This window comes from Chrysochloris asiatica, unplaced genomic scaffold (genome assembly GCF_000296735.1).
Source record: "Chrysochloris asiatica unplaced genomic scaffold, ChrAsi1.0 scaffold00035, whole genome shotgun sequence".
NCBI lineage: Eukaryota > Metazoa > Chordata > Mammalia > Afrosoricida > Chrysochloridae > Chrysochloris > Chrysochloris asiatica.
Genome location: NW_006408553.1, coordinates 16,031,721 through 16,055,708, shown reverse-complemented (window position 1 = coordinate 16,055,708; position 23,988 = coordinate 16,031,721). Strand labels below are relative to the sequence as shown.

Sequence of the window (23,988 nt, the reverse complement as noted above, 5' to 3'; positions counted from 1 at the left end):
TATGTATTTGTTGTTGTTTTTAAGTGCCGTCAAGTCAGTTCTGACCCATAGAGACCCAGTATAGGGATTCTAAGGAGCTGCTGGTGAGTTTGAACTGTCAACCTCATGGTTTAAAGCAACTTTGCCGTCCAGTGCACTAATTCACAGCACCACACCAGGATCCCTGTATATATGTGAATGCTAGTGCTCATATTCACTGGAGACACAAAGACTTCACAGACACAACCAAGAAACATTCTTAGATTGGTCTTCTTGGTGTGAAAGGCTGGAACAATAGTCCCATGGGACAACTCAGTATAACATAGTTCATAAAAATCATAATCTGCATCCCAGTGAAAAGAGTAGTGTATGAGATATTGAACACTAATGACTGACCATCTAAGACACAACTCTGGGTCTTTTGTTGTTGTAAAGTGCCGTCGAGTCAGTTCCAACCTATAGCGACCCTGTGTAGGGTTTTCGAGGAGTGACTGGTGAGCTTGAACCGCTGGCCTTCTGGTTCAAACGACTGTGCATTAACACACAGTACCACACCCGGACACTAGGAAAAAATAGTAAGAAGGCAACCAAAAACTCAAAAAAGAAACAAGTTTACATGAAGCACAAACTTAATAACCCTGAGTTCAGAACTAGATGGTAACAGGCTACCTCCACTGACCATTCTTACTGAGACACAATAGGTGGTTCCAGATAGAATGGGACAAAAATGTGAAGTAAAACTCAAATTCTTATTTAAAAAATTAAAAACAAAACAAAATATTATATAAACAGAACAGTAGAGAAAGAGGACTCCCTAAGACATTCCTTAAACCAAACCTATGCCATGACATCACCTTTTTGCAAAGTAGTAGAATGACACACTAAATAAGGATATTACTTATAAAATTCATGCTCTATTTAAAAACATGGTTCTGAAACCAAAAAATCAACAATTACTTAAAAGCAAAGATGAGAAGAAAAAGAAGGAAAACTGGAGTAGTGGAAATAGAACATACAAAACACAATTAAAGAGAATGTTGACACACTGTGATAAATGTTACTGAACAACTTAGTGAAAATTGTCGAATGGGAACCTAACCTGCTGTGCAAACTTTCACCAACAACTCAATAAAATATTATAAAATTCTTGAATTTGCCATAAGCAGAAATCTACTCAACAGAAACTTTCGTGAAAATCTTCAACACAGTACTATGAAAGGCATTTATATATCACATAATTGTTTTATAGAAGGATTCGTGTTAAAACTCAAGACTTTTAACTCCTAGACAATAGTTCATACAGTATTGTCCCATCTAGTTAATCCAAAGTCCCATAACAGATTTTGTGGAAATTTTAGGTAAGCTTAAAGGAAGTAAACACAACCATGGTAGCGGTTCTAGAAAATGCTATAGTTATCTTTTAGAAATCGTCTTCCACACAGAACAGAATCATGGCAGGCGCCAAAGGATAACATAATTTCTCTTGGGTGTCCTCACCTCATGTCATGTCATCTTCATAATAACTGGGGTGAATTAGGCCACCAGTGTCTCTAACATTTTGCCTGCCACCGCTACAACTGACATTTCTCATACCTTTGAAAACATCAGAGAAAGAAAATCACTCTCCTTCTGAACTCTGACTCAGCAGGTTTACACACAGGGCAGGAATAAAAACAAGGGGAGGGACCTGTAAAGAAGAGATAAGAAGATAGATTCATTGGCTCTAATTACAATTAACCTATAACCCCACTACTAACATCACACTTCCTTCAATATCAGCAATATATAGAGTATCTTTCTTATTTAAGGGATTAACAGGTTTTTCAAATGTAATATACTTTTCTCGTCTGTCTTGCAAAATTACTGAAGTTGTGAGTGAAGCAACAACTCATTGGCACACAGATGATTGATAATCATTTCACTTAGACTGTTGTTTTAAACTGTTTGACGGAATAAAACAAAGACACAGCCACCAAAACAAAACAAAACCACAAATTTGTTGATACTGAGTTGATTCCAAGTCATGGCAACCCCATGTACGACATAATAAAATTGTCCCTTATGGTTTTCTTGGCTGTAATCTTTATGGAAGCCAATCAATACCAAGGTTTTCTTCCACAGAGCTACTAAGTGGGTTTGATTTGACAACCTTTAGATTAGTTATAAAGTACAAACCTTCAGTGCCACCCAGGGACCTTGAACATAGCCACAAAGGATGTTATTTCCATAAGGCCATAGAGAGAGGCAGTAATAGAATCAGATCTGATATTCTCTCTTCTGATTTCCCAAGTGGTGGGCCCTAGTTTTACCATTCTTCACTAATATGAAAGCTAATAACTCAGCACTGCTATAGTTAGCAGACACTCATTCCTGGAACTATGGGTTGCTATAGCTGGTATTAGTACACTGTAATGTAATCAACTTTAATTCCTGGAATCATTACGTGTGGTCATGACATCATAAAAGCCCAACCATTCCATTTCTTGTATTCTGAGTGAAGCCACATAAGGAAATTTGGGAAAGAGTGAAAAACAAAAAATGGCCTGTACATTTGAGATCCAATTAGCTATTACTCTCTCCTCCTTTGTGACCTTCTTCTGTGGACTCTTCATCTTATGCTTTTGCAGGATACTCATTACAGGCTTGAAAAAATATCGATACTTCAAGGGAAGAAGAATTCTATGGGTCAGTTTCCTTATTTGGAATTCCTCTGTATACAGATCAGAGACCGGTTTGGTATGTGTTTGTGCTTAGAAAACCATCTAGGTTTCACTTGATTTTCATGGGCCAGTTCTGATTTGGAGCCCTGGAATAGGTCTGAGACTACATGGATGGTAAATAGGATTCCAGGCCTCTATTGAAGAACGCCCCAAACCTCCTTTGTCACACTCCCATTTGGAGGAACAGTGTCTTGAGTGGATGGTGATGAATGTTAGCTCTGGAAGAGGAGGTCATTGTTCTAAATAATGTCCATGAACATTATGTTCATCCCTCGATTTTGAGTGTTGAAATAATAACTGTGTTAGGTGCTAGAAGGGAGAACAAAAAGACAAGGCATTAACTTTAACTTCATTTCCCTAAATATTTCATGCTTGATGCATATATGCTCTGCATATATACACTGCTTTTCTAATACCATGTGAACACAAAACACTGGATTGCACATGCCTACACACAGATACCTACTCACACATGCATGTGTTTATCCAATCACAGGTGCATGAGAATAATGATCTCTTATCCAGATCAGTCTTTGTTTAAGAACTTGAAATAAAACTTTCAAGGACTACACTAAGGCCCTTGTATTACCAGTGGTTGAAAGCAAAGAACATTCTTACATCCTGAGTACAGAGACAATTTGTCTCCCTTTTAGTTTTCCAAATTTGGTTTCTTTCTAGGACAAATTATAGTAATTTTTACGGCAGAGCACATTTTACCTGTGTTTTATTAAAATTGATGTTGAAAATTATTTAAAACATTTCTTTTAATGCTAAACCTTGACATGCTGCTGTTATTGTTAGAAACCATCAAGTTGGTTTTGCCTCACGGTGACCTTATATACAACAGAATGAAATACTATCAAATTCTATGCCATCCTCCGTCTTTTCTTTGTTTCATCTTAAATAGCATAATTCACAATTTATGGATTTATAATTCATAACAATCTTATCTCTTAAAATTATTCACAACATGGAAATCAGGTTTCTGTATTCTAAAAGTACCCAATATCGAGGCCCATAGATTTCATTGATAAATGAGTATGCTATGTTAATCTTTATTTCTAGTATAAAGGTTTTAAGTAATAATATAAAAGTTGAGGAAGGATTCTGGAGTATTAATAACAAGTCTGATCAAATACACAGTAAGTGAGGTGTGGAGAAGATGTCTCACAATTTCTACCCTTCTTTGTCATGTAAAGCTGAATTTGTAGAATTTAGTAATTCACCTTAGTTTTATTTTCCTAGAAATATGTCTTCTTCCCCATTTTACTTACATTTGCATGATTACAAAAACATGAGAATACAGTTTTCTAGTCACATTTGTTAGTGTGTTGTGTTTTTTTTAATTTCTTACTCTGGATGTAATTCATGTCTACCCTTCAGTACAGTTGAAGTTCAAATAGCAAGCGGATATTACAAATTGTTAAGAAATGTTGTCTGAACAAGTAGAATGCTACTCTGTTTTGCTTTCAAATATTAAAGAGCATAGTAGAAGTTCAGTGAATTTTTAATAACTTGACATTTAATTAAATTGAAATTGTTATAATATTATTTAGTAAAATTGATCAAATGCAAAAATGTCATATAAATCTAGGTACTGTAAAAAGTTACTTAAAAGTTACATGGAGACACAACTTTCCCATGTGTATTTTTAAAGAGATTTACTACATTCATAAATGCAATTTTATTATATCTTAGGGCCAATATGTTTCTCCACAGACAGCACCTCCAATTTTGTAATGAAATTAAAATGAGTGTTCCATATTAATGTCATATTGAATATTTTAAAAAATCAATTTTCAGACATCTCAGGAATGTACATGATGAGTCATATATACGAAAGAGCAAATCATTGATCAGAATATGAACTCTAGCAATGAGTAATTCATGAGACTTCCATTTTACCTTTCACAAAATATGGGTAAAAAAAAATTAAGTCTTTTCAAAATCCTGCATTCACAATAAATAAGCTTTTTTGAAAGTCAGATAGTTTGTTTCAGCTTAATCAGTCCTAGTTAATTAGGTTGTGTCTTTCTCTATGGCAATTCAAGACTATCAACAGACGTGGAAGCCAGTGGGCCTCAGCCTTTCCTTATTGCATTTTCTTTTGTCTCAGCTTTCTTTATGTTGTCTTGTTGTTGTTGTTATTATTTGGTGCCACTGAGTCAGTTCAGACTTATAGTAACCCTTTGTAAGGTTTTCAGTTGTGACTGGGTTAGAACTGTTGACCTTGCAGTTAGCTTTCAATGCTTATTCTACAGTGCTACATCAGGGCCCATTGCTGTCCTCAAGTAATTTCCAAATCATGGTAACCCTATGTGTTACAGAGTAGAACTGCTTTGGTTTTCTTTGCTATAATATTAAAGGGGATCATCAGGTCAACTCATGGATTTATTATAGATTTCAAATGTACAAGTAAAGTTAGTTAATAAAAAAGTTATAATTACAGGAGTTGATGATAAAAGATCAGGAATCAAATGCAATGTACAACGACTACAACTGTTTCTTCTCTATTATTCCCTTAACAAAAGAGAAGCTTAACTTATCATGTAAAAATCCATTTATCTTTTTTCTTGGTCATTACATTTTAAGAGAAAATGTTAAGACACATATGCCCAGAGCAGAAGGCAGCATGCTGCTCTCAACCCTGATTAGTCCAATAATGTCAATTTGAAGGGTCTGGGGCTGAGAACACGTGAGCAAAACACAATGAATATGAAAACCATGGAATTCAGACTTACAAAGCCACACAGTAAAATGCAAGCCCCGTAAATTTTATTTTATGGAATATCGAATAAGCAACTTCAAGTTTCCTTGGATGGAATAAGGTGGAGCAATTTCCCAGCAAGAAGCTCCATCTACACAAATGAGATATTTCTTTCTCTGAGATCCAGCTCACTCTCTCAATTTATTTCTATTGCTTATAGGAACTACTCAGAAATAAAAGCATCAACAGCAGGCGTTTAAAAAGATACCATTTCCAGGGAATCTTTCATGATCGGATACAAATGTTGCTTTCAGCACAGACTTTTGTGGGGCAAGTGCTGGTAAGTGAATGTTCCTTGTTAGTTTTGTAAGTATGATTACAGCCAATGTACATAATTTTGTCTCCCAGATAAACATCTGCTATCCCCTGGTGACCTCAGCTAAAGTTTTACTAACTGCCAAACTCCGTATCCTATTTCAACCACTCTCCACCCATTTCCCTGATTTGTTTTTTCTTTAGTGTGAATATAATTAGCTGATATTATATAGTTATTGTCACTAGAAGGCAATCTTTATTAGGGCAGAAGTTTTGTGTATTTTGTTCCCCTGTACTTACTTACATGGATACTCTGCATGTGGTGGTGGTGGTTATGTGCCGTGGAGTTGGTTCCAACTCATAGCAACCCTGTACAGGGTTTTCAAGGCTGTAAATCTTTACGGGAGCAGAAAGCCTCATCTTTGTCCCATGGAATGGCTGGTAGTTTCAAACTGCTGACCTTAAGGTTAGCAACACGATTCGTAACCACTACACTACCATAGCTAGAGCTGATTAAAACTCAGTTCAGTAATCAGCTGCTCAGAGAAATCTGACCTTATCCCAAAATTAGGGTAAGAACTCCTCATCTATGCTTCTGTAAAAGTCACTGAACACTTACCCTATGTTATGACTATTATCTGGGCATGTGCCTGTCACCTTCTGTGCAGTGTGTGTTCCTTAAAAGAAAAGACTATGTCAGGGCAAAATTTGCATTTTCATTATCTAAAACTAACAGGTGCCCCACAAATAAATATTGCACAGATTATTATTTAAGTAATATAGTTTGATTTGAAATATAAAAGAAAAGGGAACTATAATTAGGGGTTTGCTGCCATCCTATGGTAGTGTGGTGGAAGTAGGTGTATTTGATCTCAAAATTATCCTCTGCTTTTGCATCTTACAATTATTAAAGTCATTGCTCTTTTCTTTTCTAGTACATGTTACTTAATTCTTCATGTAATTTTTGGTTTGGTGCTGTGGAGTTGATTCTAACTCCTGAAGAAACCCATGTGTGTAAAGTTGAACTGTTCCACAGAGTTTGCAAAACTGTGACCATCCAAGGCAAATCTGGGTGGGCTTTAACCACCAACTTTTAGGCTGGAGTTGAATGTTTAACCATGCTTGTCAGCCAGCCTGTTCATCAATCAATTTTGAAGACTTACAAATATATAATTTCAAATATTTTCATTAAAACTTCAGGTACTCTTCTATCTTCTAGGAATGTGCCTTTTTCTGCCCTTTAAGACTTTTATCTCTTCTCTTGAAGTTCCTGTGGGCATGACCTGTATGATAAAGATACTGTGATTCCCCCGGACTATATTAAGAATGTCTTTGTTAAGATGCCTTTGAGTGTTCAACTCATATTTGATTGTGCAAGGATAAAATCTGGAATAAAGTATTAGAGGTCATTGGTTGTGGCAGAAATGAGTTTATAACATCCATGTAGCGTTGTAATGTGTTATATCAGCATAATAAATATGCACATAAATAAATAAGGTAAATTGCTCTATAAAGAGGAGGAAAGGGAGGGGTACACATCAATTACATACCAACCAAAACTACTTTGATGATAAATTAAGTGTGCTCTAACACCAGAAGAAATGTGTGAAAAAGATAGATTAAAATAAATATTCTAGCATTGTAAGATATTTGAGATTCTCAAGTGCCCCCAAGCAAGTATTTTTTTTGAAAGGATGAAAAGACAACAAAATGACTCATAGATTTTCTTCTTTCCTTCTATACTTCCTTCTTGATGTGCCTGGTGTAGATGATAGCCACAGGGGAGTTTCTAATAAATATGCACATAAATAAAAAATAATACAGAAGAGACAAATTCTAAGAGGGAAACATAGTTGATATTTAAGAGTTTGCAGGTAGGAGGGTGTCGTTTGCAGTGTTAACTCCGGGGATCAGAGAAGATCTCTCTGAAAAGATGAGATTTGATTCAAGACGTGAAGAACCCGAATGATATAATAACCAAAGAGTGCAGGGAGCAGGGTTCCAAATATTGGAAAAGCTTTGTGGAGATAAAGAACTCAGGTTACTGCAAATACCTATAGGGCATGGAGAGCAGGGGAGAGTTAGGAGTTCGAAGAGACTAGAGAATAGTGCGACCCTTGCACTCAAGAGTAAGGAGCTAGGTTATTCTAGTGAAATAACTATATTCTTGTGGAATAACTAAGGGAAAGGAGCTCCGGTAGCGTAGTGGTTACGAATTGAGTTGCGAGCCTCAAGGTAAGCAGTTCGAAACCAGCTGTTCCACGGGAGAAAAATGAGGCTTTCTGTTCCTGTAAAGATGTGCAGCCTTGGAAACCCTGTACAGGGTCACTATGAGTCAGAACCGACTCCATGGCACATAACAACAACAACAATACTAAGGGAAGTCATTGAGTGATTTTAATCATGAGTTTGACAGGGTCTGGTTAGCTTTTAAAATTCAAAAGGCAGTATAGAGTGAAAATAAAAAATTTTCAATCATCAAAGGTCATTCAAGCAAATGGAATAAAAATTGAGAGCATCATTTGAAAATTAGACAAATTTAAATTCAGGGAAAATAATATTAAATGAGAATTGACTTTGCACTCAACAACATTACATGAAATAATCTAGCCTTCATATTAATATATGTAACAAATTTCAGTCAAGCTGTAATGAGTATTGCTACTTGAAAAATTTAAGATAACACATAAAAACCCATAAGAAATAAAAGTAGAAATAGAAAAAATACTTACCACATGGTTAGTAAAAGGTTCACCTATCTCAGATCAAGATAAACTAAATAAAAAATAAAAATAATGAGCACAAAGAAAACCCAAACAGCTTGATTAATAAGATGAAGTGATTAAAATAAGCAAGTTCCATATTCTGGAAACAAAATCTAAATTTGTAAGTGTAAATAGACTATTTGTAAAATTTCATCATGTTATTAGACCACCAAATCAATCCCAACATATAAAATATACACAGATAACTGAACTCAAAGTAGTCAAGTGAGAAATTAATAACCAAACCCAGAAGATAATAGAACATCAACAAAAAATCCACATCTAAAATATTTTAAATGTTTCTCTCTTAAATGCTTCGATTCAAAGAGAAATCAAAATACAAATTACAAAACATATGTAGTGTAAAGGTATTAAAATACCACATATTCCTTTACTTATGGATTAAGACCATAGCTTCTCTGAGTTAAACATGTGCTTTTTGTAAATAGGAAACAATTAAAATAAATTAGGTATCAAACTCAAACAGATAGAGAAAGGAAACAGGTTAAATATAGCACAATAAATTAACAAAGTTAGAGTTGGAAATTAATGAATTATAAAATGGGGGATTCTTTTAAACACTTTGGGAAATTATTGACTGGACTAAGCAAGAAAAATTATAAAAAATAAGGCATTAGAATGAAAAAAAATAAGTACAGATACAAAGGAAACAAAAAGAAGTATATATAGTTAAATAGAAAAGCTGAATGATTGCTTGTTGTCCTTGTTGTCAAGAGCTGTCGAGTCGCTTCTCACTCATAGCGACACTGTATAGGGTTTCCAAGGATCAGCTGGTGAGCTTGAACCAAGTCTCCTTTGTTGTTGAGTGCTGTCAAGTCGATTCCGATCATAGCAACCCTGTATAGAGTTTCCAAGAAGCAGCTGGTAAGCTTGAACAACCGTTCTGTTCAAAGCGACCTTGCAGTCAAGCACATTAATCCACAGCGCCACACCAGGAATCCTTGGTGGTGGTGGTGATGTGCCGTAGAGTCGCTTCATAGCGACCCTGTACAGGGTTCCCGAGGCTGTAAATCTTTACCTAGAGTAGAAAACATCATCTTTCTCCTGTAGAACAGCTAGTAGTTTCAAACAGTTGACCTTAAGGTTCACAGCCCAATTCATAACCACTACGCTACCAGAGCTTAGTACATATAAATGATCAAATCTGACCTTGAAAGAAAGACAACTTGAACTGACCAAATATCTAATAGAAATAGAAAAGTTGTCACCACCATCTCTCATTCCTTCTCCCTAGATAATTTAAGGGTACAACCTACGAGGTCTGTCAAGGAGTCCTGGTGTGGTGCTGCGAGTTAATATGCTAGACTGCAAGGTCAGTTTCCACTGCAGTTCAACCTCACCAGCTACTCCTCAACCCTATTCAGGTTTGCAGTGAGTCGGAACCAACTCAACCGCACTCAACAAAGTAACTGTTAAGAGTGGTTATATCTAATGCCAACAACTCTGGCTCATATAGAAAATTAAAGGAAGCTAGCATTTAGGTTTTGTTTTGTTTTATTTCAATTAATGTAGAAAGTCTATATAAACACCAACAAAGATAGTAAGCCAAAAAAGAAGAACAAGAAAAAATCAACAGACTACATGACTTAATACTTTTTTGGGGGAGTTGTTGTTGTTTTGAAGTACCATCCAGTCGATTCTAACTAACAGTGATGCAGTAAAAGGTTTCCAAGGAGCAGCTAGTGGGTTAGAACCACTGAACTTGTGGTTCACAGTCCAATGCTAATACTACAATGCCATGCCATGAGTCCTTTTGTGGAGCTATAATCATTTTAAAAATTATCTTTAGCAAAATTTTACCCCCCTGTAATATAAAGAAAAGTGTGTTAACAAGTTCTTTTAAATGAACACACAATTCCATTGGTTTGTCAGCTCTTCCAAATTTTTTGGCATAGACGAGTGACTGTTTCCAATGTTGAATCCATTCAGTAATGTTTGGGAAATAATCCAAGCTTGGCAAAGAAGAGGACACAGAACAAGCGATATCATTGCTGATGGCAGATGAATCTGGCTGAAACAAGAGAAAAAGGAAAGATGTTTTGTTGAGTATTCTAAGCCTTTCAACTATGTAGATCATGACAAACAATGTGAAGAATTGATATTCCAGACATTTGTAAACAATTAGTCCAGTGGACTAATGGACCACACAAACATCAGTCTCCACAACCCTGAGACCAAAGGAACTAGATAGTTCCTCACTACCACTACAAATTGCTCTAAAATGGATCTCATTAGAAGGTCCTGGGTAGAGTAAGAGAAGAATGTGGAACAAAATTCAAAATTATAAAACAGACAGGCTAATTTGTTGAGTAGAGAGTGGTGAAATCACTAGAGACTATCCCATAGTTACCATTTAGATGTGGAAATGAACTTACCCTTGTGGGTGGATTTTCAGCCAAATAATAGACAGATATATATGGAAAAAAATAACAGAATAATCAACCATTTAAGATCAAAAGGGCAGCATTAATTACCAAAGGACAAAATTCAGAAAGGGTTAGGAAATAATTTCAGAACAGAAATAAGAAATATAGGGAGTAAGTGGGATGACTAATGTTACTGAGGTGATTACAATCAATAAGATGAAACAAATGGTGTATGAATTGTTGAATGTAAAATTGGTGATCTATGAAACCTTCACCAAATTCACAATAAAAACCTTAAAATAAAAATTTAAGTATATAATAATAATTTTGTAAATTACATATTCAGATAATAATATAGCAAATAATATAATCACCTTAGTTTGAAATTATTTTTGTTTTTCAAAGTCACATGATGTTTTCCAATGAAAAGGAGCTATTAGGTTTGAATATCTTCCTCACTGACATCAGATTAAACTTCACCTTTGGTTAGAGGGAATATTTTCCCTCTTTCTACTTCTAATTTACACCCTTCTTCCCCTATCATGAAGGACCATGTGCCTCCTTGTGTTTTGTGTGTGTTTTTGAAATTTTTATTATGAATTGAGCGAAGGTTTACGGAGAAGATCATCAGTTTTACATTCAATATATCATATCCTTTTTTTGTCTCAATGATTGCAATCCCCTCCATGTAATGACAGTTTTCCCACCTCTTTGGTTCTTATTTCCCTCCTACCCTTTTTCCCAATCCTTCTCAACTTTATCTTTAGGTAGCTGTTGCCCTTTTGATCTTGAGTCGTTTACCATTTACACAGTGAACATACCTTACCAGTGTGGTTGTCCCCTCTATATGTCCATCTACTACTTGGCTAAAAATTGGACCATGAGGGTAAGTTTTGTTTTAGACCTGAAGGGTGAGTGAGGACTGTAATCTCAAGTTCCACCAATCTTTTTTTTAACATGTAAATCCAGTCTTGTTTTATGTTGTTGTATTTTTGTTGTTGTTGTTGTTGTTATACATATATAATTCTGAGTTTTGTTTCACATTTTCTTCCACTCTATCTCGGACCCTCTAATATCCAATTAAGAATAGTTGGTAGTGGTAGCCAGGCACAATCTTGTTCTTCCCAGGCTCAGAGTTGTGAGGATTGATGCTCACATGTTCCATTGATCCATTGGACTAGTTGATTCTAAGAATCTTCAAACTTTCATCACTCTTCTTTCTTCTGCACATGGAGTGACCAACAGTTGAACCTTTGGTGGCTTCTTATGAGCTTTTAAGATCCCAGTAGCTACATACCAAAGTAGGATATAGAACACTGTCTTTGTGAAATTGAAAATGTTGTTCCCCCAGACTGTAGTCTACAGTCTACAGTCCTCATTGCCTAAAGATGTTTGATAACATCTAAGAAGTTTTCTTCCTTTTGTCCCCTGTATGCTCCACCACTGGAGCTCTGGTAGCGTAGTGGTTACGAATCGGGCTGCGAACCTTAAGGTCAGCGGTTTGAAACTACCAGCCGCTCCGCGGGAGGAAGATGAGGCTTTCTACTCTCGTAAAGATTTACACCCTTGGAAACCCTATGGGTCGCTATGGGTCGGAACCGACTCGACGGCACTTAACAACAACAACAACATGCTCCACCACTAAGATACCTGGTAACATGGTGTATTATGAGATGTACTGCTAGCAGCAAGGTCAGATTTGAAACTGCCAGTTGCTCCTTGAGAGAAAGATGAAATTTCCTGCTCCAGTAAAGATTTACACCCTCAGAAACCCTATACAGGGTTGATATGAATCAGAACCGATTCATTGGCACACCACTACCACCACGCCCATGCTCCATCACATTCATAGGTGTTTTTGCAGCAAAGGAAATATCCATGCATAAATTTCCTCTGTCAAATCCTTATATACTTGTGGATATACTCCCTCTCTCTTTCTCATACCTGTTTAGTGTATCTGTCAATGTGTCTACCTGCAGGACTGTTGTTTCAGGGTGGTGTATATGATAGCATTTACCTCAATACCTTTATACCCTGCTTTCCTCCCTGTGTCTTCATTTGTCTTTATCATTCTTCTGCCAAACTCCCTCTTCTTGTATACCCTCTAGCCAATATATTTGTCTACCCTCTAGCCAATAAATTACTCTCCCTTCCCTCCAGCCAATGAATTATTCTCCCTTCCCTCCCATTCCTGGGTCTTCTAGTTAAGCAAAACCAGTGAAACATATATAAGTATTTGTGTATATACACATACAAATAAGTTTACATCAAGAAAATGGCTCACAATCATCGAGTTCTAGGTTCCAAGTAGAAGAGAAGGTATTATTTCTGGGAATAGTGGCCAAGTGGTAACACCGATGGAGTCAAGCATGGCAATGGTAGTGAGATTGGCCCAGGATCGGACAGTGTTTCATTCTGCTGTGCATAAGGTAGCTATGGGTCAGTACCGACTCCATGACACCTAACAACAACAGCATACCAAGTACAGTGATTGCGGAGTCCGACAGTATTTCTATTTCCAACTTTTTGAAGAAGCACCATATCATTTTCCACAATGATTGCACCATTTTACACTCCTACCAGCAGTGTAGGAGGGGCCCAGTCCCTCCACACCTTTGCCAATATTTGTAGTTTTCTGTGTTTTTGAATTTTACTTTAATGCTAGAGTGAGATGATATCTCTTTGTTGTTTTAATTTGCCTCTCTCTAATGTGTAACGGTTCAAAATAATTCAAAAAGTATTGAATGATGCAGAATGCATCAAGAGATGGAAGGAATACACATCCTTCCATGAAAAAGAAATGATTAATGTTCAACCATTTCAAGAGGTTCCATATGATTAAGAGTCAATGATACTCAGGGAGGAAGTCCAAGGTGCATTGAAGGAATTGGCAAAGAACAAGGCACCAGGAATTGATGGAATAAAATTTGAAATCTTTCAAGAAAGTGAAGCAGCACAGGAGGCACTCACTCATCTCTGCCTAGAAATTAGGAAGACAACTATCTGGCCGACTGACTAGAAGAGATCCATATTTGTGCCCATTCCAAAGAGAGGTGACCCAACGGAATGCAGAAATCATCGGACAATCTCTCTGATATCTCAAACGAGTAAAGTTTTGCTAAAGGTAATACAGAAAGAGCTACAATCATACATTGACAGAGAACATTCAGAGGTTCAAGCTGGATTCAGAAGAGGCTGTGGAACGAGAGATATCATTGCTGATGTCCAATAGATCTTGGCTGAAAGCAGAGTATATCAGAAAGATGTTTACCTATGCTTTATTGACTATGCAAAGGTTTTCGATTGTGTGGATCATGACAAGCTATGGACAATATTGAGAAGTATGAGTATTCCAGAACACTTCATTGTACTTATGAGGAATCTGTACCTGGACCAAGAAGCAATTGTTCAATAGGGCATGGGAACATTGGATGTTTTAAAATTGGAAAAGGTGTGCGACAAGGTTGTGTTCTTTCATCATACTTATTCAACCTGTATGCTGAGCAAATAATATGACAAGCTGGATTCTATGAAGAAAAATGTGGCATCAGGATTGGAGAAAGACTCAATAGCAACCTGCGATATGCAGATGATACAATCTTGCTTGCTGAAAGTGAAGAGGACTTGAAACATTTACTGATGAATATCGAAGAGCACAGCCTTTGGTATAGATTACATCTCAATATCAAGAACACAAAAATCCTCACCAGTGGACCAATAAACAACATTCTTATCAATGGAGAAAAGATTGAAGTTGTCAAGGACTTCATTCTTCTTGGATCAACTATCAACACTCACAGAAGCAGCAGTCAAGAAATCAGACGACATATTGCATTAGGCAAATCTGCTGCACAGAAACTTTTTAAAGTGTTGAACAGCAAAGATGTCAGCTTGAGGACTAAGGTGTGCCTGACCCAAGTCACGGTATTTTCAATAACCTCATATAGATGCGAATGCTGGAGATTGCATGATAGAATTTTTCAAGACCAAGCACTTGTTCACTACAAATCCTTTTTTTAAAACAAGATAAAAGATGACTATACACATGAACCTCATGATATGGAAAACACAGAAATCAAATTGACTACACTTGTGGAAAGACATGGTGGAACAGCGCTATATCACCAGCCAAAACAAGGCCAGGGGCAGACTGGAACAGACCATTGATTGCTCATATGTAAGTTCAGCTTAAACTGAGGAAAATTAAAACAAGTCTATGAGAACCAAAATATGACTTTTCAACATATCCCACTTGAACTTAGAGATCATCTCAAGAACAGATTTTGCAAATAAATGCAAAGAAAATTTAAAATACTTGCTGATGAAGATCAAAGACCACAACCTTCGGTATGGGTTGCATCTCAATGTAAAGATAACAAAAATCCTCACCACTGGACCAATAAAAAGCATCTATATAATTGAGAAAAGCTTAAATTTGTCAAAGACTTCATTTTGATCATCTCAACCATCAACACTCATGGAAGCATCCGTCACGAAATCAAACAGCATATTGCATTAGACAAATCTGCTGTACAAGACCTTTTTAAAGTGTTGAAGAACAAAAATGTCAGGTGCATCTGACCCAAGCCATGGTTATTTTCAATAACCTCATATGCAGGTGAAATTTGAACAATGAATAAAGGAGACAATAGGATTACTGATGCATTTGTGTTATGGTGTTGGAGGAGAATATTAAAAGTACAACAGACCATCAAAAGAACAAACAAATCTATGTTGGGAGGACAGTCAAAATGCTCCTTAGAAGCCAGGATGGCTAGACTTCATCTCTCATACTTCAGACCATTATCATGAAGGACTAGTCCCTGGAGAAGACCATACTTTGTAAAGAAGGTCAATGTAAAAGAAGATCCCCTGTGAGATGGATTGGCACATTGGCAGCAGCAGTGGGTTCAAGTGTGAGCAACAATTGTGAGGTTGGCACAAGACAAGGCTATGTTTCTTTCTGTTGCACATAAGGTTGCTATGAGACATTACCAATTCTAAGGCACCTAACAACAACAACAACATTTGCATGAGTGTTGATTGTAAATCCAAACAAAATGAAGTCTTTGACAACTTCAGTATAATTTCTATTTATCATGATGTAGTTTACTGCTCCACTTATAAAGATTTTTGTTTTCTTAGCATTGAGGTACAATTCATACTGAATACTGATGTTTTTGAGCTTCATCAGTAAGCATTTTGAGTACTCTTAGCTTTTAACAAGTAAGGTTGTATCATTTGTATATCACAGGTTATTAATGAGTTTTCCTCCAATCCTGATGCGACTGTCTTAGTATACAGCTTTTTGGATTGTTTGCTCAGTATACAAATTGAGTAAGTATAGTGAAAGAATAAAACCCTGGTGCACACCTTTCCTGATTATAAACCTTTCAGTATTCCCAGTCTGTTTCAAACCACTGTCTCTTGGTCTAGGTATGGGTTCCTCATGAACACAGTCATGTGTTCTAGAACACCCATTCTTCACAATGTTATCTATAGCTCATCATGATTCACACAGTCAATATGCTTTGCATAGTCAATAAAGCACAAACATCTTTATGGTATTCTTTGCTTTCATCCATCTGATGTCAGCAATGATATCTCTAGTTCCATGTCCTCTTCTCAGTCTGGATTGAATTTCTGGCAGTTCTCTGTCAATATATTATTGCAACCATTTTTCACTTCTTTTCAGAAAAATTTTATTGCATGTGATATTACTGATAACGTTCACTGATTTTCACATTCTGTTGGATCACCTCTCTTGGAATGGGCACAAATATGAATCTCTGCCAATTGTTTGGCCAGGAAACTGTCTTCCAAATTTCTTGGCATAGATGAGTGCCTCCAATGCTTCATCAGTTTGTTGAAAGATATTTAATATTCTGTCAGTTCTTGGAGGCTGGTTTTTGGCCAGTGCGTTCACTGCAGCTTGAACTTCTTCCTTCATTTCCAGGGATTTGTGATCATACGTTACCTCTCAAAATGGTTGAACATTGACCACTTATTTTTGGCACAGTGACTTTGTATATTTCTTCCATCTTCTTTTGATGCTTTCTGCACCATTCAATATTTTGCTCATGAAGTCCTTCAATATTACAAGTTGAGGTTCGAATTTTTCCTTCAGTTCTTTCATTTTAAGAAATGCTGAATGCATTCTTCCCTTTTGCTTTCCTAAAAAAAAAAAAAAAAAAATGTCAGTATAATGCTTTTCTTTGTCTTCTCAAGCTGCCCTTTGAAAATTTTTTGTTAAACTACTCTTTTATGTTCTTATTTCTTCCTTTCACTTTAGCATCTCTACACTGGAGAGCAAGCTTCAGAGTTTCTTCTGACCTCCATTTTGTTCTTTTCTTTCTTTCCTTTATTTTTAATGACCTTTTGCTTTCTTCTGAATTATGTTTTTTATGTCATCCTGCAGCTCTTCTGGCATTCAGTTGTTGTTGTTAAGTGCCATCAAGTCAGTTCCGACGCATAGAGACCCTGTATAGGGTTTCCAAGAAGCAGCTCGTGAGCTTGAACTGCCATCCTTGCAATTCAAATGTCTTTGAAGTTTGGTGCATTAACCCACAATGTCACATCAGTGTCTATTAAATGAAATCTGTTCTTGAGATGGTCTCTAAATTCAGGTGTGATATATCCTGTTGTGGATCTATAGGATAAGTACTGAACCTCAAGGTCGGTTTGAAACACAAGGTAGGTGTTAAATTCACCAGGTACTCTTAGGAAGCCCTGTACTGGGTTTCTATGAGTCAGAACTCACTCAATGACACTTAACAACAACAACTTGTTCAAGATCATATTTTGGCTGCCATGGACTTGTTTTAATTTTCTTCTGCTTCAGCCTGAACTTGCATAAGAACATTTGATCATTATTGTCACAATTTGCCACTGGCCTTCTTTTGGCTGATGATATTGAGCTTTTCCACCATCTCTTCCCATAAATATAGTCATTTTGATTCCTATGTACTCCATCTGGTGAGATCCATGTGTATCATTGCTTTTTATGTTATTTTGAAAAGGTATTCACAATGAATAAATAATTGGTCTTATAAAATTCTATCATACGATATCCAATATAATTTCTGTCACCAAGAACATATTTTCCATAAGCTGAACCAACTCAACAGCACTTAAGAACAGCAAGAACCTTCTTTGTTTCCAACATTTCATTCCAATCACCAGTAACTATCAATACATCTTGATTACATGTTTGATCAATTTCACACTGAAGAAGTAGGTAAAATTCTTCAATTTCATCTTCACTGGCCTTGTTGTTAAGTGCAGTCGAGTCAGTTTCGACCCATAATGACCATGCATAAGGTTTCTGAGGAGCGGCTGGTGAGCTTGAAATACCAACCTTGTGGTTCAGACCCACTTTGCGGTCCAGCGCATTAACCCACAGTGCCACACCAGGACTCCACTTGCTTTAGTGGTGGTAAATTTGAATAATAGTGATATTTTCTTATAGGCGTATAGATATTATCCTATTGCAGACAGCATTGTATTTCAAGATAGATCTTGAAATGTTCTTTTTTAATGAATACTATACCATTTCTCTTGAATTTGTCATTCCCAGCATAGTAAACTATATGATTGTCAGATTCAAACCAATCCATCTCAGCTCACTTCCTCTGATCAGTGAGGGACCAGTTCCTAGAAAAATACATCATGTGTGGTAAAGTCAAGCATCAGGAAAAAGAGGAAGACCCCCAACAAGATGTTATTGGAACAATGGCAGCAGCAATGAACTCATGAGGATGGCACAAGACCACGCGTGTTTCCTTCTGTTGTGCTTAGGATGGCTATGAGTTGAAACTGATAAGGCAGCATCTAACAACAACATCAGTGCCTAGGATATCGATCTTTGTGCATTCCATTTCATTTTTAACAACTTCCAATTTTCCTAGATTAATACTTCATACATTCCATGCTCTGATTATTAATAGATGGATGTTTGAAGCTGTTTCTCCTCATTCTTAGTTGTGTTCCATCAGCAAATGAAGATCCATTCCCAGCATCATGGTAAATGCTACTTTGAGAAGACACCTCTTCTTCCCCAGTTGCATTGTGAGTGCCTGTCAATCTGAGGGGTTCATCTTCCTGCACTATATTTGACAATGTTCCATTGATATTCACAAGGTTGTCAGTGGCTAAACATTCCAAAGTAGTCTGCCTCTCCTTTTCTTAATCTTAGTCTGAAAGTTCAGTTGAAACCTGTCCATCATGGATGACCCTAATGATATTTAAGCTACCCCTTGGCATTGCTTCCAGAAACACACAAGCCCACCACAGTACAGCAAAGTGACATACTGGTGGCAAATTCTTCTCATAGAATCCTTCGGTGTTGCAACTCAAAAGATGAATTTTTTCTTCAGTTTTTTAGCTTGAGAAATGCTAAGCATTCTTCCCTTTTGATTTTTTAACTCCAGGTCTTAACACATTTGACTATAATAGTTTACTTTGTCTTCTTGAGCTGCTTTTTTAAATTCTCTATTCTGCTCTTATATTTCCTCATTTCTTCCATTTACTTTAGCTTCTCTAAGTTCAAGAGCAAGTGTCAGAGTCTCTTATGACATCCATTTTGGTCTTTTCTTTCTTTCCTGACTTTTTAATGACCTTTTGTCTTCTTTCAGTCTGATATTCTGGATGTCATCCCACAACCCTACTGGTCTTCAGTCATTACTGTCTAATGCATCAAATCTGTTCTTTGGATGGTCTCTAATTCCAGGTGTGATATATTCAAGGTCATATTTTGACTCTTATGAACTTGTTTTAATTTACTTCAACTTCTGCCTTAATTTGTATATGAGCCGTACTTGAAGGTCTGTTCCACAGTCTGTCCCTGGCCTTATTTTGACTGATGATACTGAGCTTCTCCACCATCTTTTCCCATACTTGTAGTCAGTTTGACTATAGGTTCCATCTGCTGAGACCCATGTGTATACGTACATTTAATGCTCTTCAAAAAAGGTATTTGCAATGAATAAGTCATTGGTCTTGCAAAATTATAGCATGTGATCTCCAGTATCATTCTATCACCAAGTACATTATTTTCCAACTACTGATCCTTCTTTGTTTCCAATCTTCACATTCCAATCACCAGAAATTATCAATGCATCTTAATTGCTTGTTTGATCAATTTCAGACTGAAGAAGTTGGTTGTTGTTGTTGTTGTTAAGTGCCGTCGAGTCAGTTCCGACCCATAGCGACCCTGTACAGGGTTTCCGAGGGTGTAAATCCTTACGGGAGTAGAAAGCCTCATCTTTCTCCCGCGGAGCGGCTGGTAGTTTCGAACTGCTGGCCTTAAGGTTCACAGCCCTATTCGTAACCACTAAGCTACCAGAGCTTCTTGAAGAAGTTAGTAGAATTCTTCAATTTCATCATCACTGGATTTAGTGGTTGGAGCATAAATTTGAATAATAGTGATATTAACTGATCTTCTTTATAGATATATGGACAATATCCTATCATAGCATTGTACTTCAAGACTTTCAATTTTTTATTTTTTGTATGATGAATGCAACACCATTACTCTTGAGTTTGTCATTTCAGGTGTAGTAAATCATATGATCTATTGATTCAAAATGGCTGAAAACTAGTTGATTTCATTTTTGATGTATTTCATTTTTGATGACTTCCAGTTTTCCTAGATTCATACTTTATACATTCCATGTTCTGAATATTAATGAATATTTGCAACTGTTTCTCCTCATTTTATGTTGTGTCCCATCAACAACTGAGGGTGCAGAAAGCTTTGTTCCATTCATGTCATTATAGTCAACTCTACTTTGAGGAAGCAACTCTTCCTTACTCATATTTTAAGTGCCTGCCAACCTGAGTAATTCATCTTCCGGCATTATATCTGACAACATTTTTCTGCTAGCCATAACGTTTTCATCTCCTGTCATTATATTTGTCAACATTCCACTCCTGTTCATGAAGTTTTCAGTAGGTAAACATTCAGAAGAAGTTCTCTCTTTCTTCCTAGTCTGTCTAAGTCTAGAAGCTCCAATGAAACCTGCCCACAATGGTGACCTTGCTAGGATTTAAAGTATCTGTGGTATAGCTTTCAGCATCACAGCAACACATCAGCTACCACAGTATGACAAATTGACAGATGAGTGGTAATGGAAGTGATACCTACTTCTTAATTGTTAAATCACTGAGAATCTTGACCCAGCTAACTTGACACAAAACCTTGACTATCACAGTGCATATGTTGTTGTTGTTAAGTGTTACGGTGTTAGTTTCAACTCATAGCCACCCTGTATATAGTTTCCAAGATGAGATTGGTAAGTTTGAACCACCAACCTTGTGTTCCAACCCTTTTCTTACAACACTACAGTGCATATAGTACATGTGCGTGTATGTGTGTGTGTGTACATATTCAATCTTCTTATAGTCTTCCTAATTTCAGTATACAATTTTTTTCCATTTGTTTTGCTTTTCTTAATAAACTGGGTTTGATTTATTAAATTTTCTCCAATTTTTCCTTTTGCTGTTTTTATAGATTTTGACAAGTAATGTTCTTATTTTTATTAATACTTAATTTGTCTTTACTTCTGGTAGCTTTAAATTTTAAATATTTATTTCTCATATGATTTATGATTTATTTAGAGGAATTTTGCATGTTTTTATTTTCCCAGGAATTATATATAGAGTTGCTATCTTTTCTAGTTTGGTAGAGATTTATTGTCTAAGAATGTCACTGCTTTTATGATTTGTACTTTACAGAATTTATGGAGAAATTTGTTGTTGCTTAATACATAATCAATTTTTATTACTATTTCATGGCCTTTTGAAAGAATATGTATTATCTCTTTAATATATGTTATTGTTGTTAGTTGCAATCTATTCAGACTCATGTCAACCACCTATACAACAGAAAAAAAATTACAGGTCTTATGCCATCTCCATAATTTTGTTTGTGTTCATTGTTGCATACACCTTGTAGTGACTTCCAAGCTACAGAGCTCATTTTCAGCACTAGATTAATATTCCACTATGATTCAATGGGTTTTTCACTGACTTGTTATAGAAAACAAATCACCAGATCATTCTTCCTAGTCTGTCTCTTTAATAAAAATAAGCATCAATATGTCTGTATAATTTCCATGTCTTTAATTATTGGCTTGCCTTTTCTGGACAATGAATAAGGAAGACTGTAGAAGAATTGCTACATTTGAGTTATGGTGTTGGAGGTAATTATTGAAAGTACCATGGGCTGACCAAAAAAACAAACAGATCCATATTGAAAGAAGTGCAGCAAGAATGCTTCTTGGAAGCCAGGCTGGCCAAACTTCATCTCTTATACTTCAGACATATTGTCAGGAGGGACCAGTTTCTGGAGAAGGATATCATGTTTGGTAAGGTGGAGGGTCAGAGAAAAAAAGGAAGACTCCAGCGAGATGGACTGACAAAGTGGCAGCAACAGTGGGCTCAAGCACAGCAACAATTGTGAGGTTAGCCCAGGATCAGGCAGTGTTTTGTTCTGTTGTGCATAGGATTGCTATTTGATGGTACCGAATCGATGGCACCTAACAAGAAGAAGAAGAAAATAATGTACTTGAAGGTTATGTAGGTCAGAAAACATTAAAATATCAAAACAAAATTATTGTCCTTTCCTATTATAGGAATACAAGAAATCCAAAAACTTCCAGTGTACTTAGTCTAGGTTTCTGTCAGGATTTGGTTAAAAGAAAGATTGTGTTCTTATTATTTGTCCCTAATTGGTTTCAGTACTCCATTATTAATTAACTAAGTCCTTGGAGAAGACCATCATGTTTTGTACAGCGGAGGTTCAGTGAAAATGAGGAAGATTTTCTAACTAGAGGGACTGGTTCGCAGCAATGGGCTCAAGGTTAGCAACAATTGTGAAGTTGCCACAGGACAGGATAGTGTTTCTTTCTGTTGTGCATAAGGTCACTATGAGTTGGTACCAACTCAATGGCACCTAACAACAAAACAGTGTTTCTGCTATTATACTAAATATGGAATTACTTAACTCAGAATATGCAGGAAATAAACATACAAATGTATGTTCATTGCTTACTGTGTACTGAACAGTTATTATATATTTGAACAGTTATTATATATTATACAATTCTCCTTACCATACTTTAAAGGATATTTTTATAATGATTCCCATTCTAAATATAAATTAATGTCAATTATGAAAATTTAATTATCCAGTATGACATGCTCAGAAGATGTTTAAATACACATCTCTCAAAATCCTACACTCAAAGCTCACATCACCATATAATTCTCCATTTTAGGTAATATGAGGAACAAAGACTATGGCAGAGCTCCTAGGTACGCAATATTCATTCTCTCCTTTGTAAGTAGGTCTCCCATTTACTTGTTTAAGCTACTGATAATTACATATTATGCAGCAAACTCAATCTCTAAATATTATAAAGAACAATGAAACTGGTTACCATAAATCAGAATGGCTAAATTTCCCTAGTAAATAAAGAAAGAAAAGGATCTTTAAATTACTTAAAAATCAAAATTCTGGCTATGTGACATTTATAAAAGACTTACATATAAGAGGTACAATAATTCAAAGAGAGCTGGGCAAGGGCACACTAATGAAGTAAAAAATTAAAAGAAAGTAGATGAGCTACTATCACATGTGAAATACTACATATTAAAAGATTCCAACAACAACTAAAAAATACAACAGATGTGACAAAATGAAGACTTCTTAATGATAAAAGGCACAATCAAGCAAGAAGTTATAAAAGATAACTACACATTAAATGACAACATACATTGGTGGTAGTGGTAGTGTGCTGTGGAATCAGTAGCAATTCATACTGACCCTATATAGGGTTTCTGAGGCTGTAAATATTTATGGAAGCTAAATCTTTTTTCCACAGAATGACTGGTAGATTTTGAAATACTGACCTTGATTTTAACATCCCAGCTACCAGGGCTCCTAATGATACCATGTTATTGTTGTTGTTAGGTGCCATCCAGTTGGCACCAACCCATAGCGATCCTATGCACAACAGAAGAAAACACTGCCTGGTCGTTAGCCAACCTTACAATTATTGCCATTCCTGAGTCCATTGATGCTGCCACTTTGCAAATCCATCTCGCTGGGGGTC

At 36.2% G+C, this 23,988-nt stretch overlaps 1 protein-coding gene across 1 annotated transcript in view; it reads left to right on the top strand.

Moving 5' to 3' along the window:
* Nucleotides 1-2,013: 2,013 nt before the first annotated feature.
* The window catches only part of LOC102837799 (potassium channel subfamily U member 1-like), a 285,478-nt gene continuing 263,503 nt past the window's right edge, over nt 2,014-23,988 (top strand). Inside the window, 3 exon segments of the mRNA XM_006859999.1 lie at nt 2,014-2,055; nt 2,503-2,664; nt 5,627-5,746. Coding sequence (XP_006860061.1) covers nt 2,014-2,055; nt 2,503-2,664; nt 5,627-5,746 — 324 coding nt within the window.